The sequence below is a fragment of the Prunus dulcis genome, chromosome 4 (genome assembly GCF_902201215.1).
Source record: "Prunus dulcis chromosome 4, ALMONDv2, whole genome shotgun sequence".
NCBI lineage: Eukaryota > Viridiplantae > Streptophyta > Magnoliopsida > Rosales > Rosaceae > Prunus > Prunus dulcis.
Genome location: NC_047653.1, coordinates 5,073,999 through 5,094,994, shown reverse-complemented (window position 1 = coordinate 5,094,994; position 20,996 = coordinate 5,073,999). Strand labels below are relative to the sequence as shown.

The 20,996-nt window shown below is 37.6% G+C and overlaps 4 protein-coding genes and 1 pseudogene across 7 annotated transcripts; 2 read left to right on the top strand and 3 right to left on the bottom strand.

Annotated features, from left to right (window-relative positions):
• The first annotated feature begins 403 nt into the window (after window positions 1–403).
• LOC117626141 lies at window positions 404–1,980 on the top strand (annotated as a pseudogene).
• A 1,794-nt stretch (window positions 1,981–3,774) lies between these two features.
• LOC117626114 (berberine bridge enzyme-like 22) lies at window positions 3,775–5,373 on the top strand. The gene has a single exon (XM_034357765.1). It carries the CDS (start codon window positions 3,775–3,777, stop codon window positions 5,371–5,373), a length of 1,599 nt encoding a protein of 532 aa, XP_034213656.1.
• A 462-nt stretch (window positions 5,374–5,835) lies between these two features.
• Window positions 5,836–7,401, bottom strand: LOC117626120 (probable protein phosphatase 2C 28). The gene is made up of 6 exons (XM_034357769.1): window positions 7,347–7,401; window positions 7,223–7,267; window positions 6,878–7,132; window positions 6,477–6,756; window positions 6,083–6,237; window positions 5,836–5,973 (listed from the first exon to the last, which is right to left on the bottom strand). Exons 2-6 carry the CDS (start codon window positions 7,226–7,228, stop codon window positions 5,836–5,838), a joined length of 834 nt encoding a protein of 277 aa, XP_034213660.1. The 5' UTR covers window positions 7,229–7,267; window positions 7,347–7,401.
• Window positions 7,402–8,170: 769 nt separating this feature from the next.
• Window positions 8,171–15,483, bottom strand: LOC117624768. 3 transcript variants are annotated; one of them, XM_034356210.1, is made up of 10 exons: window positions 15,348–15,483; window positions 15,150–15,205; window positions 14,972–15,044; window positions 13,277–14,502; window positions 11,277–12,484; window positions 11,091–11,186; window positions 10,718–10,845; window positions 9,776–10,611; window positions 9,028–9,140; window positions 8,171–8,807 (listed from the first exon to the last, which is right to left on the bottom strand). In XM_034356210.1, the coding sequence occupies exons 2-10, from the start codon at window positions 15,201–15,203 to the stop codon at window positions 8,486–8,488; spliced, it is 4,056 nt and encodes a 1,351-aa protein (XP_034212101.1). In that variant the 5' UTR covers window positions 15,204–15,205; window positions 15,348–15,483; the 3' UTR covers window positions 8,171–8,485. The 3 variants fall into 3 exon arrangements, with proteins under 3 accessions (XP_034212101.1, XP_034212099.1, XP_034212100.1); XM_034356208.1 differs by having other exon boundaries at window positions 11,091–12,484; XM_034356209.1 differs by having other exon boundaries at window positions 11,091–12,484; window positions 15,150–15,214; window positions 15,349–15,483.
• Window positions 15,484–16,332: 849 nt separating this feature from the next.
• On the bottom strand, window positions 16,333–20,178 carry LOC117625755 (dihydroceramide fatty acyl 2-hydroxylase FAH1-like). Of its 2 annotated transcripts, none has more exons than XM_034357302.1 (7): window positions 19,832–20,178; window positions 18,615–18,681; window positions 18,012–18,104; window positions 17,703–17,899; window positions 17,433–17,538; window positions 16,908–17,054; window positions 16,333–16,712 (listed from the first exon to the last, which is right to left on the bottom strand). In XM_034357302.1, exons 2-7 carry the CDS (start codon window positions 18,663–18,665, stop codon window positions 16,593–16,595), a joined length of 714 nt encoding a protein of 237 aa, XP_034213193.1. In that variant the 5' UTR covers window positions 18,666–18,681; window positions 19,832–20,178; the 3' UTR covers window positions 16,333–16,592. The 2 variants fall into 2 exon arrangements, with proteins under 2 accessions (XP_034213193.1, XP_034213192.1); XM_034357301.1 differs by having other exon boundaries at window positions 18,615–18,684; window positions 19,832–20,134.
• Between the last annotated feature and the right edge of the window lie 818 nt (window positions 20,179–20,996).

Below are 20,996 nucleotides of genomic sequence, written 5' to 3'. Positions count from 1 at the left end.
TTGGGACTATATGTAACTCCAATTTCCTGTTACAAAGGCAAAAAAGAATATCTTTTTCCTATCAATATTTTGCTTTTGTCATCCCATAAACAATGTAATAACAATGTGTTTGTCCTCAAAGGTATGTTTTATATGTTGATCCTAGAATGCTACATGAAAAGAGAGAGCCGGTGCAGTAAACTTTGTTGATGTAGGGGAGCTTTGTAAGGTGGCAAGTGGAATATGTAAATTGACACATTGCAACCATGCAAGACTCAGCTCTGTACACATTACACATTGCACTCAGGTCTTGTCATATTGCAACCATGCAAGACTCAAGTGGAATATGATGTTTAATATATGCAGCCAAACTCAAACTCAAACTCAAGCTCATCTAATCTAGAAGCCTGAACTCCTCATAGAGATGGCGTTAATTTCACTAATAGCTTCTTTGTTTTTGGTCTCAGTTTCACTGCCAATTTCTAGTTCAATCTGTGGTGAAATTTTCAGTCAGTGCATGACAGCTCAATCCAGTTCCTACACAAGAATTTCTGATCAAACAATTCACACCTCAAATTCCTCTTTGTATACAACAATCTTGCAATCTTCCCAACAAAATCCCAGATGGTTAAACTCCACATCAAAGCCTCTTCTTATTGTTACACCTCTCAAGGAATCTGAAATCCAAGCAGCTGTTCTTTGCAGCAGAAAACTTGGCTTACAAGTCAGGGTTAGAAGTGGAGGCCATGACTTTGAAGGCCTGTCTTACCTCTGCAAAACCCCATTTGTCCTCATTGACCTCATCAATCTGCGTTCTGTTGAGGTAAATGTTGCAGATCAAACAGCTTGGGTTCAGTCAGGAGCTACACTTGGTGAGCTTTATTATAGCATTGCCAAGAAAAGTGATGTCCTTGGATTTCCAGCAGGGTTTTGTCCTACTGTTGGGATTGGTGGGCATTTCAGTGGAGGTGGGCTTGGTACCTTGATGAGGAAGCATGGCCTAGCAGCTGACAATGTCATAGATGCTCGCCTAATTGATGTCAATGGAAGAATCCTAGACAGCAGAACAATGGGTGAGGATCTGTTTTGGGCCATTAGAGGAGGTGGGGGATCAAGCTTTGGGATCATACTTTCATGGAAAATCAAATTGGTTCGGGTTCCAAAAATTGTGACTGTTTTTACAGTTCATAAAACATTGGCAGAAGGTGCAAGCAAGCTTGTTCACAGGTGGCAATACGTTGCAGACAAGTTTCATGAAGATCTTTTGCTCAGGATCGTCATTGAAAATATGGGGAGTGGGAAGGATAAAAAAGTCCAAGTATCTTTCAGCTCACTGTTTCTAGGAGGAATTGACAGACTAATGCCATTGATGGATCAGAGCTTTCCAGAGCTGGGATTGCAGGCAAAAGACTGCATTGAAATGAGTTGGATCCAATCTGTCCAGTATTTTGCTGGCTTCCAAAAAGACCAGTCCCCAGAGGTCCTGCTGTACCCCCTCCGGAAGATCAACTTCAAGTCTAAATCGGACTATGTGAAGCAACCTATACCAGAGGTTGGTCTAAAAGGGATTTGGAAGAGGTTTCAGCAAGATCAAACTGTGTTCATGACAATGGATCCTTTTGGTGGAAAGATGAATGAGATTTCAGAATTTGAAATTCCATTTCCCCACAGAAAGGGTAATTTGTACAACATACAATACATAGTGAAGTGGGATGTAAATAGTGTTGAGGAAACCAACAAGCATATACACTGGATAAGAATGCTTTATAGGTTTCTGGATCTCCAAGGGGTGCCTATATCAACTATAAGGATCTTGATTTGGGAAGCAACAAGCAAGACAACACAAGCTACTTGGAAGCAAGTGCTTGGGGCAGAAAGTACTTCAAGGGTAATTTCAAGAGGCTGGCACAAGTGAAGAGCAAGGTTGATCCAGACAACTTCTTCAGAAATGAACAAAGCATTCCACCTCTTCCTGCTTCGATTAGAATTACAGACGTTTAGACCAAGACTTCTGTCTGTTTTGCTTTATATGTACGTTAAGTGCTTTTTTATAACAACTTCAGCAAAGAAAGCCTCTCATCATAGTTTTCGGCTTTTTAAATTTGAAGGATAACTTAGCTTTCAGCTTATCATATAGCCAGCATGTGACATAATCTAGTCACAAGAAAACGTTAACATTTGCCTTGTAAGAATCAGCTGGTATTTGCTTTCATGTTACATATGACTATTGACACAGAGTCAACTTAAATCTCAAATTCCGAAATACAAAATTATTCTAAGAAACAAAATAGTATTGAAATAAGAATCTACTGCTGAATTTCAAACAAGAGATTTTTGTAGAAATGTCACTTAAATTTATACATCCGTTTCAAATTTAAGAGAAATATCACCTTAATTTTTTAATTTTTAAAATTCATGATTTGTTATTTGACTTTAACACTATCTAATTTTCCATCCATTTTAAAATGGGTATCTCAGTTTTTCCGTTTTCAAGAGTATTTTAAAAATGGAAAAACCATTATATAAAAAATTGTATTTTTAAAAAAAAAAACCTCACCTTCCTTATCATAAAAGTGTAATCACATAATACTAAACAGTAATTAACTCAATAATTTAACCCTATATTATTTTATATTTTTTTAACATATTTTAAAAAGCTATTTTATAGGGGACTGGGCTAATTTAGCCCTCATTACTAGAGATGGCATTAGAACAGGCTAAAAAATTTAACTAGTTTTGGTTGGGGTGTGCCAAGGCCATGCAGTAACGCAGTACTGTGGGCCTCCCCATCTAAAAATATAATATCAAGTGGGCCGTGGCCCACATATCAAATATTATACTGATAAGAAAGATACTGCACCTCCTCTTTTATGTGCAACTCTCCCTCTCCTATTTCATTCGACTTTGCGATGGAGGACTTGACATGCTCCTTCTTCAATGCTCTTTTTTCCTGTTGAACAGTGTGCCCTAGTGTTATTCTTTATTCTTCTTCTCTTCGGATAAAGATTTATAAAAACAAGAACGTTTCAATCATGAATTCTATTGAAACATAAAATCGAATTTAAATGTAAAAAGACGGATAATATTCGAATTTAAGTGTAAAGTGACGTAAACACATTGTGAAAGTGAACTAATAACGTAACATACATATGATGTTCCAAATGCTTGTTTTAAGTGTGTGATTAAAGAAGAACCAGGTCCTCTTAACTGATGTGGCATGCAGATCAACTCCAACATCACATTTGAATTTGTCAGTAGATATGGCCTATTCAACACATGTTGAACCTAGAATGCTACAAGGAAACAGATAGAGCCAATGGAAGTTCCACAAGCAATGGCCATATGTTTTCTTCAAATTGCACCAAGTGGAACTTCATACCCATTAATTATAAGAATGAATTTAATTAACCCTCTATCTATCTATTAAACAAAAGGTTAGGAGATTGGGGGTCATGACACATTGTGGGTTACATCTGAAACAAGAAAACAGCAAGACTTTTAACTTCAGTTTGCCAATTGTCGATTGAAGTGAAAAAGGACAAATTGGTTTTAATATGGTAGATGCTTGATCCACTCCATTGGAATTATCACTTTATTTTTTTATTTTTGTTTCTATATATGCAGATGAGCAGAAGTAAAAACAAGCCGAATTCAGAATATCTACAAGTTAAAAGCAAAAATCTCACCCCACCAATAAAAAAGAATATATATATATATATATATATATATATATATAGCCATACAGGTTAAAAGACTTTATAAAAGCAAATCTATAAGCTTCAGCTCCTCATAGAGATGGAGTTAGTTGCACTTTTAGCTTCTTTGTTTTTGGTCTCAGTTTCACTGCCAACTTCTAGTTCAACCAGTGGTCAAATTTTCAGCCAGTGCATGACAGTTCAATCCAGTAACTACACTAGAACTTCTGATCAAACCATTTACACCTCAAATTCCTCTTTGTATTCATCAATCTTGCAATCTTCCCAACAAAATCCCAGATGGTTAAACTCCACATCAAAGCCTCTCCTCATTGTTACACCTCTCAAGGAGTCTGAAATCCAAGCAGCTGTTCTTTGCAGCAGAAAACTTGGCTTACAAGTCAGGGTTAGAAGTGGAGGCCATGACTATGAAGGCCTGTCTTACCTCTGCAAAACCCCATTTGTCATCATTGACCTCATCAATCTTCGGTCTGTTAAGGTCAATGCTGCAGATCAAACAGCTTGGGTTCAGTCAGGAGCTACACTTGGTGAGCTTTACTATAGCATTGCCATGAAAAGTGGAAGCCTTGGATTTCCAGCAGGGTTATGTCCTACTGTTGGAATTGGTGGGCACTTCAGTGGAGGTGGGTTTGGTACCTTGATGAGGAAGCATGGCCTAGCAGCTGACAATGTCATAGATGCTTGCCTAATTGACGTCAATGGAAGAATCCTAGACAGAAGAACAATGGGTGAGGATCTGTTTTGGGCCATTAGAGGAGGTGGAGGATCAAGTTTTGGGATCATACTTTCTTGGAAAATCAAATTGGTTCGGGTTCCAAAAATTGTGACTGGTTTCACAGTTCACAAAACATTAGCACAAGGTGCAAGCAAACTTGTTCACAGGTGGCAATACATTGCAGACAAGTTTCATGAAGATCTTTTCATCAGGATCATCATTGAAAATGTGGGGAGTGGGAGGGAGAAAAAAGTCCAAGTATCTTTCAACTCATTGTTTCTAGGAGGAATTGACAGACTAGTGCCATTGATGGATCAGAGCTTTCCAGAGCTGGGATTGCAGGCAAAAGACTGCATTGAAATGAGTTGGATCCAATCTGTTCAGTATTTTGCCGGGTTCCAAGAAGACCAGTCCCCAGAGGTCCTGCTGTCTAGGGACCCCCTCTGGAAGAGCAATTTCAAGGCTAAATCTGACTATGTCAAGCAACCTATACCAGAGGTTGCTCTAAAAGGGATTTGGGAGAGGTTTCAGCAAGATCAAACAGTATTCGTGATAATGGATCCTTATGGTGGAAGGATGAATGAGATATCAGAATTTGAAATTCCATTTCCCCACAGAAAGGGTAATTTGTTCAACATACAATACATAGTGAAGTGGGATGTAAATAGTGTTGAGGAAACCAACAAGCATATACACTGGATAAGAATGCTTTATAGGTTCATGAGCCCTTATGTTTCTAAATCTCCCAGAGGTGCCTATATCAACTATAAGGATCTTGATTTGGGGAGCAACAAGCAAGACAACACAAGCTACTTGGAAGCAAGTGCTTGGGGCACAAAGTACTTCAAGGGTAACTTCAAGAGGCTGGCACAAGTGAAGAGCAAGGTTGATCCAGACGACTTCTTCAGAAATGAACAAAGTATTCCACCTCTTCCTGCTTTGTTTAGAATTACAGAAGTTTAGACCCAGACTTCTGTCTGTTTTGATTTGTTTGTACATTAAGAGCTTTTTTATATGCAGCTAGCAAGCCTAACAACTTCAGCAAGCAAAACCTCTCATCATAGTTTTCGGCTTTTTTATTTGAAGGATAATGTAGCTTTCAGCTTATCATATAGCCAGCGTGTGACATAATTTATTCACAAGAAACGTTAACATTCGCCTTGTAAGAATCAGCTGGTATTTGCTTTCATGCTACATATGACTATCGACATTTTGCCGTCACCCTCCATCTCCATGACAGAAAAAAATGATAGTGCCAACTGTGTAACTTCATAACATGTAAATATAGGAATTACCACTCTAACCATGCCTGTAAAATTACTCTTAAATTTTGCAATGGAACACTAAGAAGAAAATTGAAAATTACTCGTTATAAAATAAACTTTAGACTTTTCAAATCCTGCTGCAGAAAAGCAGGACATATGCTTAGTGAAAGACAACAACTATGCAGGAGACATCATCATAGCTTTCCCTAGATAATGCTTCTTCAATCAACTCCTCAGCTGCTTCTTGAGCATCATCTAATTCTCCAATGCAATCGTAAGCCTCTTGGTTTGACATTACCTGTACAGATAAAACTTTCAAGCTTTTGGAAGGACTAAATATGAAAATACATTATCATTATTGAATCACGTTATGCTAAAATCTTTAAGAAACAAAAGCGTAAGCTGACCTTCCACAAGCCATCACTTGCCAAAATGATGAAATCTGTTTCATCGTCGATCTTCTTAACTTTTATATCTGGTTCTGAAGTTACGTGATCCTTCAGTTTTCCATCCCCAAATGCCCTTGTCATAGCTAGTTGGCCATCCACACGCGGAACAGTTCCTAAATTCATCATAAGATGTAAACACCAGATAATAATATAACAGAACAAAGAAAGTATCTGTTGAGATCATGTTAAGCATTTAAGTTCAATGATATGGGTTTTTCTCCACAATAAATTCCATATAAGTTCTTTAAGTAGAAAAACATATTAAAATTTCCCGACGGCCTATACTCAATTTTTTAACCATAGGTTGTACAAGCCAATAGTTTCCAAGTGTAAGAAAATGCTGAACAAGTACCTGGCCTTTTCAATACAAAACCACCTCTGCTTTCAACAAGATCCTTCTCCTTCTCTGTCGCCGGGTTGTGATCCACAGTTATCTGTTTTGCTACACCATCTCTGCATAAAACTGCCCGAGAATCCCCGACATTCGCTACAATCAGTTTCTCTCCATTGATTAGTATTGTTGTAACAGCTGTCGATCCTCCTCTTGAACCAACTACCTTTTCCAAAATCTCATCATTTGTAGCTTTATAAGCTCTCCTGACTGCTTGTTTTGGGTTTGTCCAAAAATCAGGCTATTCATTGCATTTTGAAAACAAGCAAATTCCCAGTTAAAAATGTAATGGAGATGATGAGCATAAATATTGTTTAAAAAATAAAAATAAAAAATTGGCAGCACTTAGAAAATGTTCATACCTCATTTAATATGTTATCAAACAGATGGGATTGCAAGTATTCTGCAACTTCACGACCTGAATGTCCATCAAAAATTGCATATAAACCCAAGTCATATCCATTCACTTTCCGATTTTCTGTCACAATATAATCTTCCATTCCATGGTCCATTTTTCCCCTGACCAAATGGAATCCATGGCTGACTTTTCGACTTGGAAGCTCCTTATCGTCATCATCTTCTGCATCTTCCCTACACAACCCATGTCCTGCTTTCTCCTAAAGCAAAATATGACATAATTTTGGATATTTCCATATATATACCCATTAAATGGAGAAGCAACTTTACCTTACAACTAAGGAACATACGTTCATCTTGTTTAATAATATATCTGTTGGAGAAAGTCTTGTATTCTGCAGCAAGACATCATATTGTAAATATTACATTGATAGGGTTCGTACACAGTTAAGATGCTGGAGGAAGATTCTGTACCTTCACTTCGTGGGATTCTTCATCAAATTTTAAGCTTGGATTCCTCCTCTGCAAAATCAAGATGAATGCACTGAAAAGTTTTGAAGGAAAGCTTTCAGACTTGAAAAAATCTAGCTAATATTTGGACATGAGAAGCCAACAAAAAATATGCAAACTACCATTCAATTGTACAACTAAACTGTTCTCTCTCATCCTGTCATATGTAGCCATGAATCAAATACAGAAAAAGTTATTGAAAACTAATTGGGATTTGCTTGCCTTCATTTCTGTTGGATCACCACTTTACTTGAGAGCAGGTGACACATTTACTCAAAACGCACTTGCTTATGTTTTGTGTACTTATTGTACACACACACACACACACAGAGACTGTTATTTTGTTGTGTCAACGTGTCAACGTAAATGGCAAGACAGAGAGAGACACGCAGAGGGTTGTGGAAGAAGTGTCCCAGACCGCTTGAGTGAGAGACTACAAGTGGTCACCGTTGGGTGGTGTGACGCACGCTTTGTTCCATTCAATTCTCAGTGAAACAAAACCCAAACAAAGAGATTTTGTTCCTTTTTTTTTTCTTTTTTTTCTTTTCTTGTTCCTGTTCTTTTGGACACGAAAACAGAATAAGTTAATTGTTGTTTTATAGGTTTTGTGGTGTTTTTGCTGGTTTAATCTTCAATTGCCTTCATTTTTGGTGAAATGGCCTACTTTCGTTTCTGCTTAACCAAATGTCAGCCATCATTATAAATTGAAGAATAAACCTCGCTGGACTCACTGTTTATTCCTCCGTCCAACACAACAGAGAATAAAACAATATTTGGTGCAAAATCTCTGCAAGAAGGGTCAAAACGCAACAATTTACTGACCTGAAGAAATGATTTCATAACAAAATTTACAAATTATCGCAAAAGCTGGCTCAGAAATTTACAAGCTCTTCGGCGAAAATAAGAAAAATGGATTCCCGTCGGCCGTCTCAGACAGAAATCCTCAATTTCTTCAAGGTAGCACCCTATTCAAATGGTGGAATTGACCAAAATCTCCTGCTCTGAATTAATTTCAACCCCCCAAAAAGAAAAAGAAAATCTTGGGATGATCCATACAAAAATTGCGTCAACATTTCCACTAAACGTCGGAGTACCGTTGCAGTTTAAACACGCCCAGTTGTTTCAAATATACCAGCTGTTTGTAGAAAGCCAAACGACAAGTCCTGTTGCTTCTTTGGCAGCAAAGAAAACCACTTCCTTATAGACTGAGCTGGATCAGACTGACTTGCAATGGCTGCAGGCTCCACATTTCCCTGAATAATTGTTTCGAAATCAGAAGGCATAAGGCCCAGCAATGCTGTAACGGTGGCAATTTGAGTGGGCAGACCGACACTAATTGCAGAGTCCCGGCATAAAAATGCAGACAATTGACACCTCAAGATTTCCAAGCCTTTATCTTCATATCCAAGGGCATCAACTCCAAGCCTGAAAATAAATAACAGTGTTAAATTAGAACTTAAAAGTAGTGGCACTGGTACGATATTTGGCCTAATGTAAGATTGGATTGGATGAATGAAGTAAAGGAGCTTCGTTCCAAAATTATAGAATTAACATCTTCCCATGGTATAAATAACAGTTGATTAGTAACAAATCAAAAACATACAATTTCATGATATGATGCAAGGCAAATTAGTCGAGAACATACCTCCCAAGCTGGCCAAGGAGAACAACAATTCCAGCAATCACACTCTCAGTCATGCATGATTCCAACACTTTCAACAGCCGAGGAACAATCTTAGCACTTGTCCATTCCCAGCTCTGCATTTAAAGAGGAAAACAAGCAGAAAAATTCAGGTATTAGTATCTAAGAACCATCTGAACCAATACTTTCTCCAGATGAAAAGACAATAACAAAATGGGAAATGTCTAAACTGCTAACATATTTTAAGTCAACTTTGAAATATTGTAAGAAATGCTATGTTTGGAATGAACTTCAACCAAAACAGTCAATAACTTGTATACATTCGATCATTTCAGAGAAAATTTGAAACTTTGCAACATACAAACATATCATAAGCATTAACAACAGATTTTGTTCCATCTACTTGTATCACTCTAATACTACGCCAATGCATATGGTAATATAGCTAATGATCAGCACAAGACAAACAAAGACATTTGAGAGGATGATAATACCCTCCTCTCTTTTTTTTGGCATAGAACAATTAAATCCAAATAGTAATGCAGCTACATGCGATCAATCTCTAAGTCATTAGTACAACAGTGTAGGATATTAAGGAAACAGTCTCAAGTATCAACAATGAACTCAAAAGGGTGTAACAAGGGTAACAACTAGAGCAGCTATGAGTGATCAATCTCTAAGTCGTACACAAGAGAGTAGGAAATTAAGGAAATAATATCCATGATAAACTCCAGAAGGTATAAACACTAACCATGTTGATTGCAACCAACTCCACCAAGGATAGGAGATCACTGAGATCGCAGAGAGTGAAATTGGTAGAAGAGTCTGATTGAATACTAGACACTGCAAACTTATTTAAACAACAGGACAAATCACCGTGCACACCAAGTCCACAATTATGAGGATTTGCAATTTGTTCAGCTTTATACTTGTTGAACAGGATACAGGAATTTGAATTCGAACTGCCTGATTCCATCGCATCTTGATATGTAGCTCCTGACAAAGCACCAATTTGGAGCCTTTCTAAAAGAAATGATGTGGCAGTATCTACAGAAACTGCATCCTCAGAAAATGGGCATTTCACACATGTACAGAACACTGTTCGAGAATTGCTTGCAGATGGAATACAAGAGCCAGAAGAATCTGATATGCTTGCTCTCTCAATATATGTAACTATAGATCTCATGACAGTAACTAAATCGAAATTGCAAAAGTTAAAAAACTTCTCTCCCCCAATATAAGCAAAAGCATGCAGAATAGTCAGAACTAATGAATGATTAGATCTACTAATCTGCAAAATGCTGTACGACATTTCACTTATAAAACCAATATGGTCAAATGCTGCACATATTGATGCTAATACAATGCTCCCTGCCACCAACTCATCTGCTGATGCTGGTCGAGAGGATATATGAATGCCATCACATAGGATGTTCACCATAGAGTGACACTCTACTCGGGCCTCGGAAGGTGCATCCTTGCACACCAGAACTCTTCCATTTATTAAGAAATCCTCAATGAGACTAAGTGATTCATCCAAACAACCAAGTTCTGCAAATATGCTTCTTCCATCCCCATCAGACATCACTGAAAAAAAGGAAAGAAACCATAAGTTTAATGAACAAAATCAAAGAGGAAACCAATAATGACATTCTAGATTATAACATAACATGATGTAGCAACAAATACAGACCTGAGCCCATGTGTCGGCCAAAAGCATCCAAACAGAGGTTGGACGTCCACTTCAAGCTCCCAAATTTACTCAAAGCAGCAGTGGAGAAGTTAAGCAGCAACACTGAGAAGAAAACACATACCTTTTCCCTAAACAAGACCACCAAAAAACAATCTATTAGCCCAGAAGTCCACTATTTTACTAAGTACTAGACCTCTTTCATCTAAACTAACTTCGCAAGTTCAGGAATTAAAAAAAAAAAGTAAGATCAATGACAAGGACGGAACAACTTGCTTAGGAGGAGGAGAAAAGGAGAGAGAGGGAGAGAGAGGGAAAGACCAACAATCCAAATATACAAAAAATGTACCATCCTTGATTACCATGAATTACTTACTTGGGAAAAAGATTTTCTTCAGTCTTGAGAGCAAGCAGAATTTCTCGAACCATCCAATCTGTATGAGTGGCCAAAGAGCACTGTGTAATACAAGTTCTGGAAGCAGAACATATCTTAGAAATGCTGCTGCTGTCTTTAATATTAGAAAACACAACATAACACGTATGGATATCGTCACCCGCATACCCAAGTTCACTTCCAAATGGGAGCATAGCCTCCTCATTTCTTGAATTAGGAGCATTAGACATCACTTCAGCACCAGAGTCCTGGACACCACAATCTGTTCTCATTGCAATAGAATTACCATTCCCAGTCTTTCCTATTATGGTAAAAGAATCAGTGGTGTCTCCATTCTTATGCCCTACTGAATTATTGAAATTTTCAGAATCATCAAAATAAAAGTTATTTGAATTTATCTCCACATTGGATCTTTCAACACCACGAACTTCAATCTCGGGAAGTGTAGGAGACAGTGGCATTTCCATTGCCATCCTATACAATTCCTCATCAGCAGCATCGTCCAAGTCTAACAGTTTCAAGTAGTTCCCATCAGTTACTTCATAAAAACTTGACATGGTTTCAAAATCACCTGTGCCATCTCCGCTTGCTTGAGGGATCCATACCAGCTCATTGGCCTTTTTTGAAACTTGTCTGCAGACGCTTGCACATCCACAGACTTGATTTTCAAATTTATTGGCCTTCTTTTGCTCATTACCATCGGCATAATTCTGCATTATTAGTTTCTCTTCAGTACTTTCCTTCCCCTTCTCATAATCCCTTCCATGCTTTGCATATGAATCACCCTGAAGACCAGGAAGCAGATACCTCCCTTCTTCAAAAGGTTTTTCAATTTGCTTGTTCAACAAACAGTGCAAAACAGAAAGGTTCTCCTCTACCCGCAGGTGCAACTTCTTACCCTCAAAATATAGATTTTCAATTGATTCAACTGCATGAAGTATTCTCTTTCTCTTCCTACTCTGCTCATTAACTCTTCCAACCCCATCAGTTCTGACAGGACTTCTGACACTATTTTCAGCCACCACGGCAACATTTTCATAGCAATTTATTTTGGTAACCTCAGCAGACAAGTTGGATATTGTTGGTTGAACATTCTCTTCAACCAATTTTTCTGACGCAGTAAGAGAAAAGGCACCCTTATCCTGTGAGCCCACCAACTTTCTATCAGAAAAAGATGCTGTACTGGAATTTATTGGATAACTCTGTAACATTTTTCTGTTAGAGCCTCTGACTGGAGACTCCAATATAGAATCAATACCTGAAATAGAATCAATGCAGTTTCCTCCAGATAAAGGAAGAAATGGTGCAGTGCGTTGAGATGCATCCAAAACTGGGCAGTTCGGCTTCAGACGTTTAAATCCACTTTCAATGTTCATCTGCAAATTGCACAAGTCCATTTTAGTAAGCGTGATAGAATACAATCTTGTGAAAATACCGATCACATTGGGGTATTGGGGTAAATAATGAAAAATATCCAAGAGAGACAAGATTGAGACTGTTAAAGACAAGACATCAGCATAAATGTTCAATAAAAACCTATGCAGTTGGAAGCCAAACTGAAGTTTTGAAAAACTAACAGGCACAAGTCTTGGACCGAAAACAAAGCCTCAAGTCACATGTCAAGGAAATATGCAACTCATTGATACAAAACTATAACTAGACTGGTATAATAGGTGGGAGAGTAAAATTGTGATGCTTTTCCCTTTATCTTAAAAGTTGTTCAATCTAAACATAACAGATGTAAAAGAAAATAATAGAGAAGCTGAGGGTTTTCTTTCCTATATTTTCTACTTCTGGTTGGAGGTAGAAGAAATGTTGCAGGGCAAGACGGTACAGTTACCAAAGGCAACTATTTTTAAGTCTAAACCTTATTTGTGTGATTCTGGTACTACTTTCCAAGCATTAAAGTACAACAATGAGCAAGCTTATGCTCTACCCACCAGGTTACAACACTAAAAGCCATCAGATGAATAAGGTTCATTTGTCATCAACCACGCCTGAAAAAAGAAAATAAATCAACAGTAGCTGTAGCAAACTCTAAAACATGTATGCTATGTTTCAGGTATAGATTCCTCACCAACATCTTGAGAACTAACAATACTGAGTTATTAACTACAAAATCAAATTGAAGCATGGTAGCTATAAAGATTAGACTGCAGAAAACGAACCTTTTCTGGGTCATCTATACCTTCCGCACTATGCGAGAAAGCTGTATTTAGCATACCCAGGCGCTGTGAAAATTGATCGAACTCAAACTTCAAGCGACCTAGTTCTTGTTGCAGGATGCTGTTACGACTTCTTTCCAGCTTGACTACTTCTTTGGCATGCTTCTTTTTCATTTTCTCAAACTTAAGTTGTTTCTTCAAATCTTTCACTTTCGCACTTTCAGCACCCATATCTTTTCCAAGTTCAACAGCAGATGCCTCAATCAATTTTCTAGAGGATAACTCCTCAATCTTTTTCTTAGCTTCGTCTAACTGTGTAAACAGATGATCAGCACGAGATTTCTCTGCCATAGCCTCCTTCCAATTCACTTCCGCAAGCTTTTTCTGCTTTTCAGCTTTCACCATCTCAGACTCTGCCCTTTTTTTCTCCTTGATTGCCTTCTGTTTTTCAGTTTCATACCTTTTATACGCTTCCCCAAAATTTGGAAGATCCATTACCTTTCTATTATTATCAGGTTGGCTGCCAGGAGCCTCGTGCAATTCTCTTGAACACCTAAGTTCATTTATCTCTTTCTGTAACTCATCAATCCTTTTCCTACTCTCTACCAATTCCAGAGACAAACAATCGGCACGACTTTTTTCTTCTATACTCTTCTTCCTATTCACTTCTGCAAACTTATTTTGCTCCTCTGCTTTCGCCACCGCTGAATTTGCACATTCTCTCTCCTTGACCACCTTCTGTTTTTCTGCTTCAAGCTTTTTGTTTGCCTCAACAAGCTTCAATGTTTCAGAGGCCAAATTAGAACTTGCTTTATGCACTTCTTTCTTCAATACCTCCAACTGAAGCCCATAATTATCAGCCTTCTCTTTTTCAGTATTGGCGCGCTTCCTTTCTTCATCAGCCTTACTTTTTTCAGCTTTAGCAGCTTTACGTGCTTCGCAAGCCTTTTTCTTCTCCACTTCTGCATTCTTACTTTCTGACTCTGCCTTTTTCTTCTCTCTCTCAATTAGGTCTTTGAGACGATTAATTTCCTTTTCGCAGTCAGACACTTGAGCTTTAAGAAGGTTTACTTCATTTCTATCTTGAGCATCTGCATTTCCTCCCTGCTTTAGAGAATAAATCTTAGATTTCAACCCAGAAATTTCATTCTCCAAAGACATCCTAATGGAAGATTCTTTCTCTTTCTCCTTTTTCTCAATATCTGCTCGAGTTTGCTCTTTCTCACATGCTGCAAGAAAACGAGATTTGTCACTTAGAGAAGTTATAAGACACTCCCACAGAGAAAAAACAAATATGCACTAACCTACAATAACATATCAACTGGAGAGCTTCAGTGAAGCATTTCATGAAAATTTTACTTTACTCTTGGCCATCTTGGCCTTTCCATTTGTAAGTATGCTACTGCATGACAACGGATTTGTGTGGCCTTGTTTTGCATCTCATTCATGTTTAACATGAAACACATAAGTCTTATAGGTAAACTAATAATAACCCTAAAGGTACTCAGAAAACAAAAAACATTGTACTCAGAAAACAAAAAGGTACTCAATTTACAACCACTCGAGAAGGAGCTTCAGACATGGGTCTTGTTATCTAATCCACAATCCAAGTGAATCGGGTGAAGCAATGATTATCATTTCAACAGCTTACCCAATAATACTGAATTTTTAATGTCTGAAAGATACTTCAAAAATTACCTTCCTTAAGGAGGTCCACAGCTGCCCGCAGAGCAATTCGTCCCTTTTCAATCTTCGAGTACTTCTTTTTCCACTGCATAAAAAATCATAAAACTAGGTGAACATTGAAATCGAATACCACTTGCACATATTCATATAAATTCCCAGGAAAACGAAAATCAAAATTCGAAACCCTTACCTTAGCACAACATGAATTGACCACCTCGAGATTCACTGGCACGTCTGCTGCCATTGCTACCAGTCGGAAAAGTAAACAAAATTTTAAAATGAGAGGGAAAAAGTTAACGTGTTCCTTAGTAACACGGAGAGAGAGAGAGAGAGAGAGAGAGAGAGAGAGAGAGAGAGAGAGAGAGAGAGAGAGAGAGAAGAGTAGTACCAGATTTATTGCCGTGGGACGAAGGCGCTGAAGAAGTCCATTAACAAAGCAGCAAACCCTAAAGCCCCAAAATTCTGATTAATAGCTAAACCCAAAGAGAGCGCGAATCGAAGAAGAAGAGAACCCAACCGCCTATGTTAATATTACAACTGAACTGAGAACTGGCCGCGAGAAGAACCCTAATGATTTGGGTCGGAAGACCCGATTTCCAATCGGATCCTTAAACCCCCCAGATTTGGGTTTATTTTGGACTTTTTGGATCAGACTTCATTCTCGACCCAAGTTAGATCGGAATGGATTTCATACCAGAACAGCTAACCAATTCAATATGGGCTGAGATTAAATTCTCATCTAGGCCCAGTTTGATACATCTTCTTTTCTTTTCTTTTCTTTTCTTTTTTTTAACACAGAAGATTTTCGAGGGGGTAGCTTCTACAATGAGGATTTTAGAGTGAGAAACTTATTTGAGGGGTTCAATCCCACCATCAAACCATTTGAAATGTTTAAGTTCATTGATTTCCTTACATTTGTTGATAATGGAATTGAACCCCTCAAATAAACTCCTCACTCTAAACTCATCATTCTAACCTTTCCGTATTTGAGGGAGGAGGATTCATTCAAACACAGTAACTCAAGTGCATGGATAACTTCTTTTAACCATTCCTTTGCAACACTTTGTTTTTTTGTATAGAATGATTTGGCATATGCATATTACGGTTATGTTAGAATAAATATATACATGTTTACAACATAATAACAAACCCAGTCAAGGATGCCCTCTTATGAAATAAGCTTTTGAGTGTGACTGTCACATGACCATGTGTGTTTACCGAACCATTCATGTTATAACACGTTTATTTATTTAGTATCATGTGGTCTACTAATATTATAACGTAGGGACTAATAACATTAACATTCTCGACGCTATAAAAAAAAAAAAAAGATACAAGATTCATACTAGGGAATTGACATGATGCAAGAAAACTTAAAGGCTAAGGCAATATAGACAACTAGGAGAAGTCTGCTCCCATAAACAACCAACGAATCCAAGGACAGTCAACGTTGTTAATTTATACATTACAGCACCACAAAAAATTGACACCTTCATCCATGACATACCACCCACAAGCATAAATAATTTATGCGTACAACAAATTTAGGAGACAGCAAAAATAAAGAATATTAATGTTGAATTCCCTTTCACTTGCTTTTCCTAACCAATGCCACCTGCTAACCCTTGCAAAATTATCTGTCCTTTTTGGCTGCTTTTGATTGAGGAAGTGTTCCAAACACCCTGTCCCATATACTTGAAGTTATTCCAAAGCCTTTATCTTGGATCCTGAAGTGATGATTCAAGTGGTATTTCTGCAAAAACAAGCAAACATCAGCTCATTCTTGTTGGCATTCACCAATTCCCGTAAAACAGAAATTTTTCTGCTGTTCTTTCTGATGCTCTACTTTACAAGATTTATAGTTCCTGATCTGGACTACAAAGAAAACGTAGTTTTGGGTCCAATAGGTAAAATATCCTGCAAGCATGAAACCTGTACTGATATTTACCTTCAGGTTTCGGGGTACATCACTTGATGGCTGACCATGATGGAGATAGTAATGGGTACAATCATACATCACATAACCCAATAAACCACCTCCAAACAAAGCAGGAGTGACAGAAGGAACGGAAATCAGCTTCACCAAGTTCCAGAACTGGCAACAATTGACCAAAGAGTTACAACTGGTAATGATTTTGTTTTCTTACAAAAATGACTGGAAAGGACAATTCTACAATCACACAACAAAGATTAATACCTAGACAAATTTAAATCATAGTAATAATAATAATGTCCAAGTAAACCTCCCGGTCACAGTAAAGTAATCTTAATACTGAGAACAGTAACTGAGCTATCCTATCTAATCAAATTCAAGGCAATGTATCATGGATGTACGACGTGTAATTGTGTTTTCCATTAGAAAAATAATGAATTTGACAGCTCAAAATCAGTAACCATAGCCACCAGTGTATTCTTAAGAAAAACATAGTGACCACGTGGCAAGACAATAAGTGATATGAAAGAAAAGACATACTGGAACACATAAAACAGCTGTCGCAGTAGGAGGGAAAACAAGTCGCAGGCCATCCATTGGGTGCTTATGGTGGCAGCCATGAAGAAGATAATGTACAGTGTTCCCCCTGAACAATCTCAACAAAACTAGCGCATTAATCTCGAAGATTTTCCAAGTATGCGTATAAGTGAACAAATACATAAACACGGAGAGGGAGAGATATGATAAAGATAGATACAGAGAGAGAGAGAGAGAGAGAGAGAGAGAGAGAGAGAGATACAAGAAACACACCAGTAGCTCTTTGTTTCAATGTGGAAAAGAAAGCGGTGCAACGTGTATTCAAGCAATGTCCACACGAAAATGCCAGCGAAAACCATCAGAGCTATTTCAGGAAAACCATGGCCCATCCGTACAGACATGGAGATAGAATAGAACACGACTGGCAGCCATATGACAGGAACTGCCCACCACACTGTGCGGGTCAAGAACTATTTCAAGTAGTACAAATGAGTCAGAACTGGAGCTCCAAATTCTCAAGAAAAAAAATCTAGATGCATGCGCAACCATATCCGTAATATGAACAAAAGGAGCAGGAAGTACCTCCCAAAATTCATTTTCAAAAAATCGAGGGCCTTCCTTGCAAACAATTGGCTGGTGAACCCACTCCTGGTATGCTTCTCCAAGATGGCCAACCTGTGAAAAATTGTCAAAGGGTGAAATTTACAGTAAAACCAATTACAACACATCAAATACAATAAATTGAGCAGGTAGAGGTAGAGCACTCTGCTCAAAGTTTAATGAAAGTGGAAAAAGTAATTCTAAAACTAAAATGCAATGCTTGTTCTGAACTACCAAAAAAGGAAAATGAGGAGCCAATTAAAGTGGTAAGGAAGTGCCAAACAAGTACTTTAGAGTGAAACAAAGTTATTGAAATTCTTCAGGACAGTTAAGAAAGTTTTTCTATAAACTGGGCTATTGTTTAACAAATGTCTTTTTACTTATTCTTCTTTACACACAATCCGCTATTGCAGAAACCTAGAAAGATGGTGCTGTCAAAATCTATGAGCCCCGAGATCAAACGTGAAATATATATGTGACAATGTAGTCATTTAAGTCCATCAAATGCAGTGACCCAATGCATATAATCGACTCCCATGAAAGGATAGATAAAATAAAATGAAACATTTGACAATGTAACCTTACCTGGAATACGAGGGCTTTATTCAAATCAACTTTGAAGTCCTGCGCAACCATCTTCTCACGTACAACACTGCTGGAGAAACATGCACATAAAAGATAGATTAGATAAGGAACAACTTTTATTTTACATCTGGAATTTGGAAAATGTCAAGGATTACATAGAATGACTCTTATAATATTAACCCACTCCAACTTCTTCTCAATCATTCTGTAAAGTTTTCTGATGCAGATCTATTGGGGATAAGAACCAAAAGGATCTAAGGACACAGTTGAGATAAGGATTCAGAAATTACAAAGAAGAACTTTGTAACATGTGATAACTTAGTATCTAAAAATAATGTCAGTAATTGACCTAAAGTTCAAGTTTTCTTTGTTTGGGAACCTCCTAGCACTGGCTACTGTAAACTCAATGTTGATGGATCTAGGCGTATGGCCTCTGGCTTAGTCTTATGGACTGACAAGGACAATTTAGAATAAAGTTTTCTTACACCTCAAATAACCGACCCTGATTGAAAACTAGTACCTGTCTAAAGGCCACAAGTATTTGTTTCCAAATTATCAAAAGTGAAAATTATGAAGGTGAAGCAGTTACCAGCACCCCAAGCAAAATTGGATTTCAGTAGTGAATTCAACACATTAAATGACCATGACACGTGATAGTTACACTTTTAAGCTTAAAACTCATTTCTAAGACTCACATTTTCAACAAATCAATTTTAACATGCATCAATGAGGGAAAAAAAATTTGAAAATTCTTGAGAAAAAAGCGTCCTTCCAGTTTCAAAGCCAGCCACGTTATTCATAACATAATTCAGAAAGAAAATTTCCCCTAAAATGCCTCAAATGAAACTAATTAATTCATAAAGATCCAATTTTTTCTTGTTCTTCTTTTCAATGAATCAAAAAAAGTACAAGGGCTGAAAAACGCCCAGATAATCTCTCTCTAAAAATTCCCATAGAACACAGTCTCAAGACTGATGCTTAAGTCTCAAAACTCATGCTTCTTCCCCTCAACCCCATAATTTAGCATTAGCATCATGAATTCAAAAGCCACACTGTTGAATAAAAAGAACCCCACAATGCACGTACCAGACTCACTTCCAAAACCCACAAATCAAACCCGAAAAGCCACAATCTTCCAAAGAAAAACACGAAAAAACAACAAGATCTACAAATTGCACAAAAATCACTGAAATCAGAAGAGGGAGCCAATAGATAACCTCTTAAGAAACGCGGGTCGGATCCAATGGAAGAGAACAACAGAATACGAATACCCTAGTTCCTCTCACTCTTTCGTTCGCCACGAACCACCAGCACCACCACTAGAACAAGTTTCAGCGTTTAGGGTCAAGTGGTGCAGTGGCAGAGGGAATTTGAGTCTCTTTTTCTCTCTCCGTGTTTGTGGAAAAATCAAGTCGAACTGGTAAAGATTTAAGAGACGGGACGATCTGGGCCGTCGGTTTTGTATGGGCATCAAAGAATCAAGCCAGCGATCCTTACGTTGGATTCCAAGTCTCTAACGGTGGCCAGTCTGGAACTTTTCAAGTTCTTTAATTTTTTCTTTAAGAAGTTTAATTAGAATTAGAATTAGAATTACAGCTTGGGCCTGGCAGTTGGGCTAACCTGGCATGTAGAAGCTCAGAGGGTAATGGTTAGGTGTGAGTTTGTTTTTGTCAATGGATCTGAGAAGACTATTGGGTCAAACGATTTGCGGGTCCCATTTGGTCAACTTTGTTAATTATGGAGATTTGGTTGGGCCTTTTGGGCACATCAGATTTTTTTTTTTTTTTTTTTTTTTAAATCAGTGATATTTTTGTTTGGGTTCCTCAAGTGCCAGTCAGCGCCAGCAGTTTTATCAAGTTTTGGCAAACCATTTTTCTCTCCTCCTCACCCAACTGTGACAGATTCTTTTTTCTCAACGTCATTTTGAACACAGACAGAAAAAAAAATAAAAATAAATAAAACAATTAAAATTCTACAAATTGTATTGTTTTCCATACAGTGCGTTTGGATAAGGAAATTTAAAAGTACAAAGGATTTCATAAATGACGGAATTTAAAATGACGAAAATTAATGTTTTAGAATTTGTAAAGTTTCTTGTTTGGGTGGCTGATTTAAAACACGGAATTTAACCTTTATTTGTAAAGTTATCTTTTTTTTAAACTCAATCTCTCTTGGGATTTAGAAATGACGACTTTTAGATAGAATTTAAACTTGGGATTTATGATATCCAAATTCCATGTTTTTTTTCCACGCGGAATTTTTAAATTTCTATGTTTTTTTATCCAAACATCGAAATTGGTTCGTGTCAATTTAGAAATTCTGAGTTTTGTAAAAGAAATCAAAAAATGGTTAGGAAATGTGGTACCCTTCTACCAATTAATA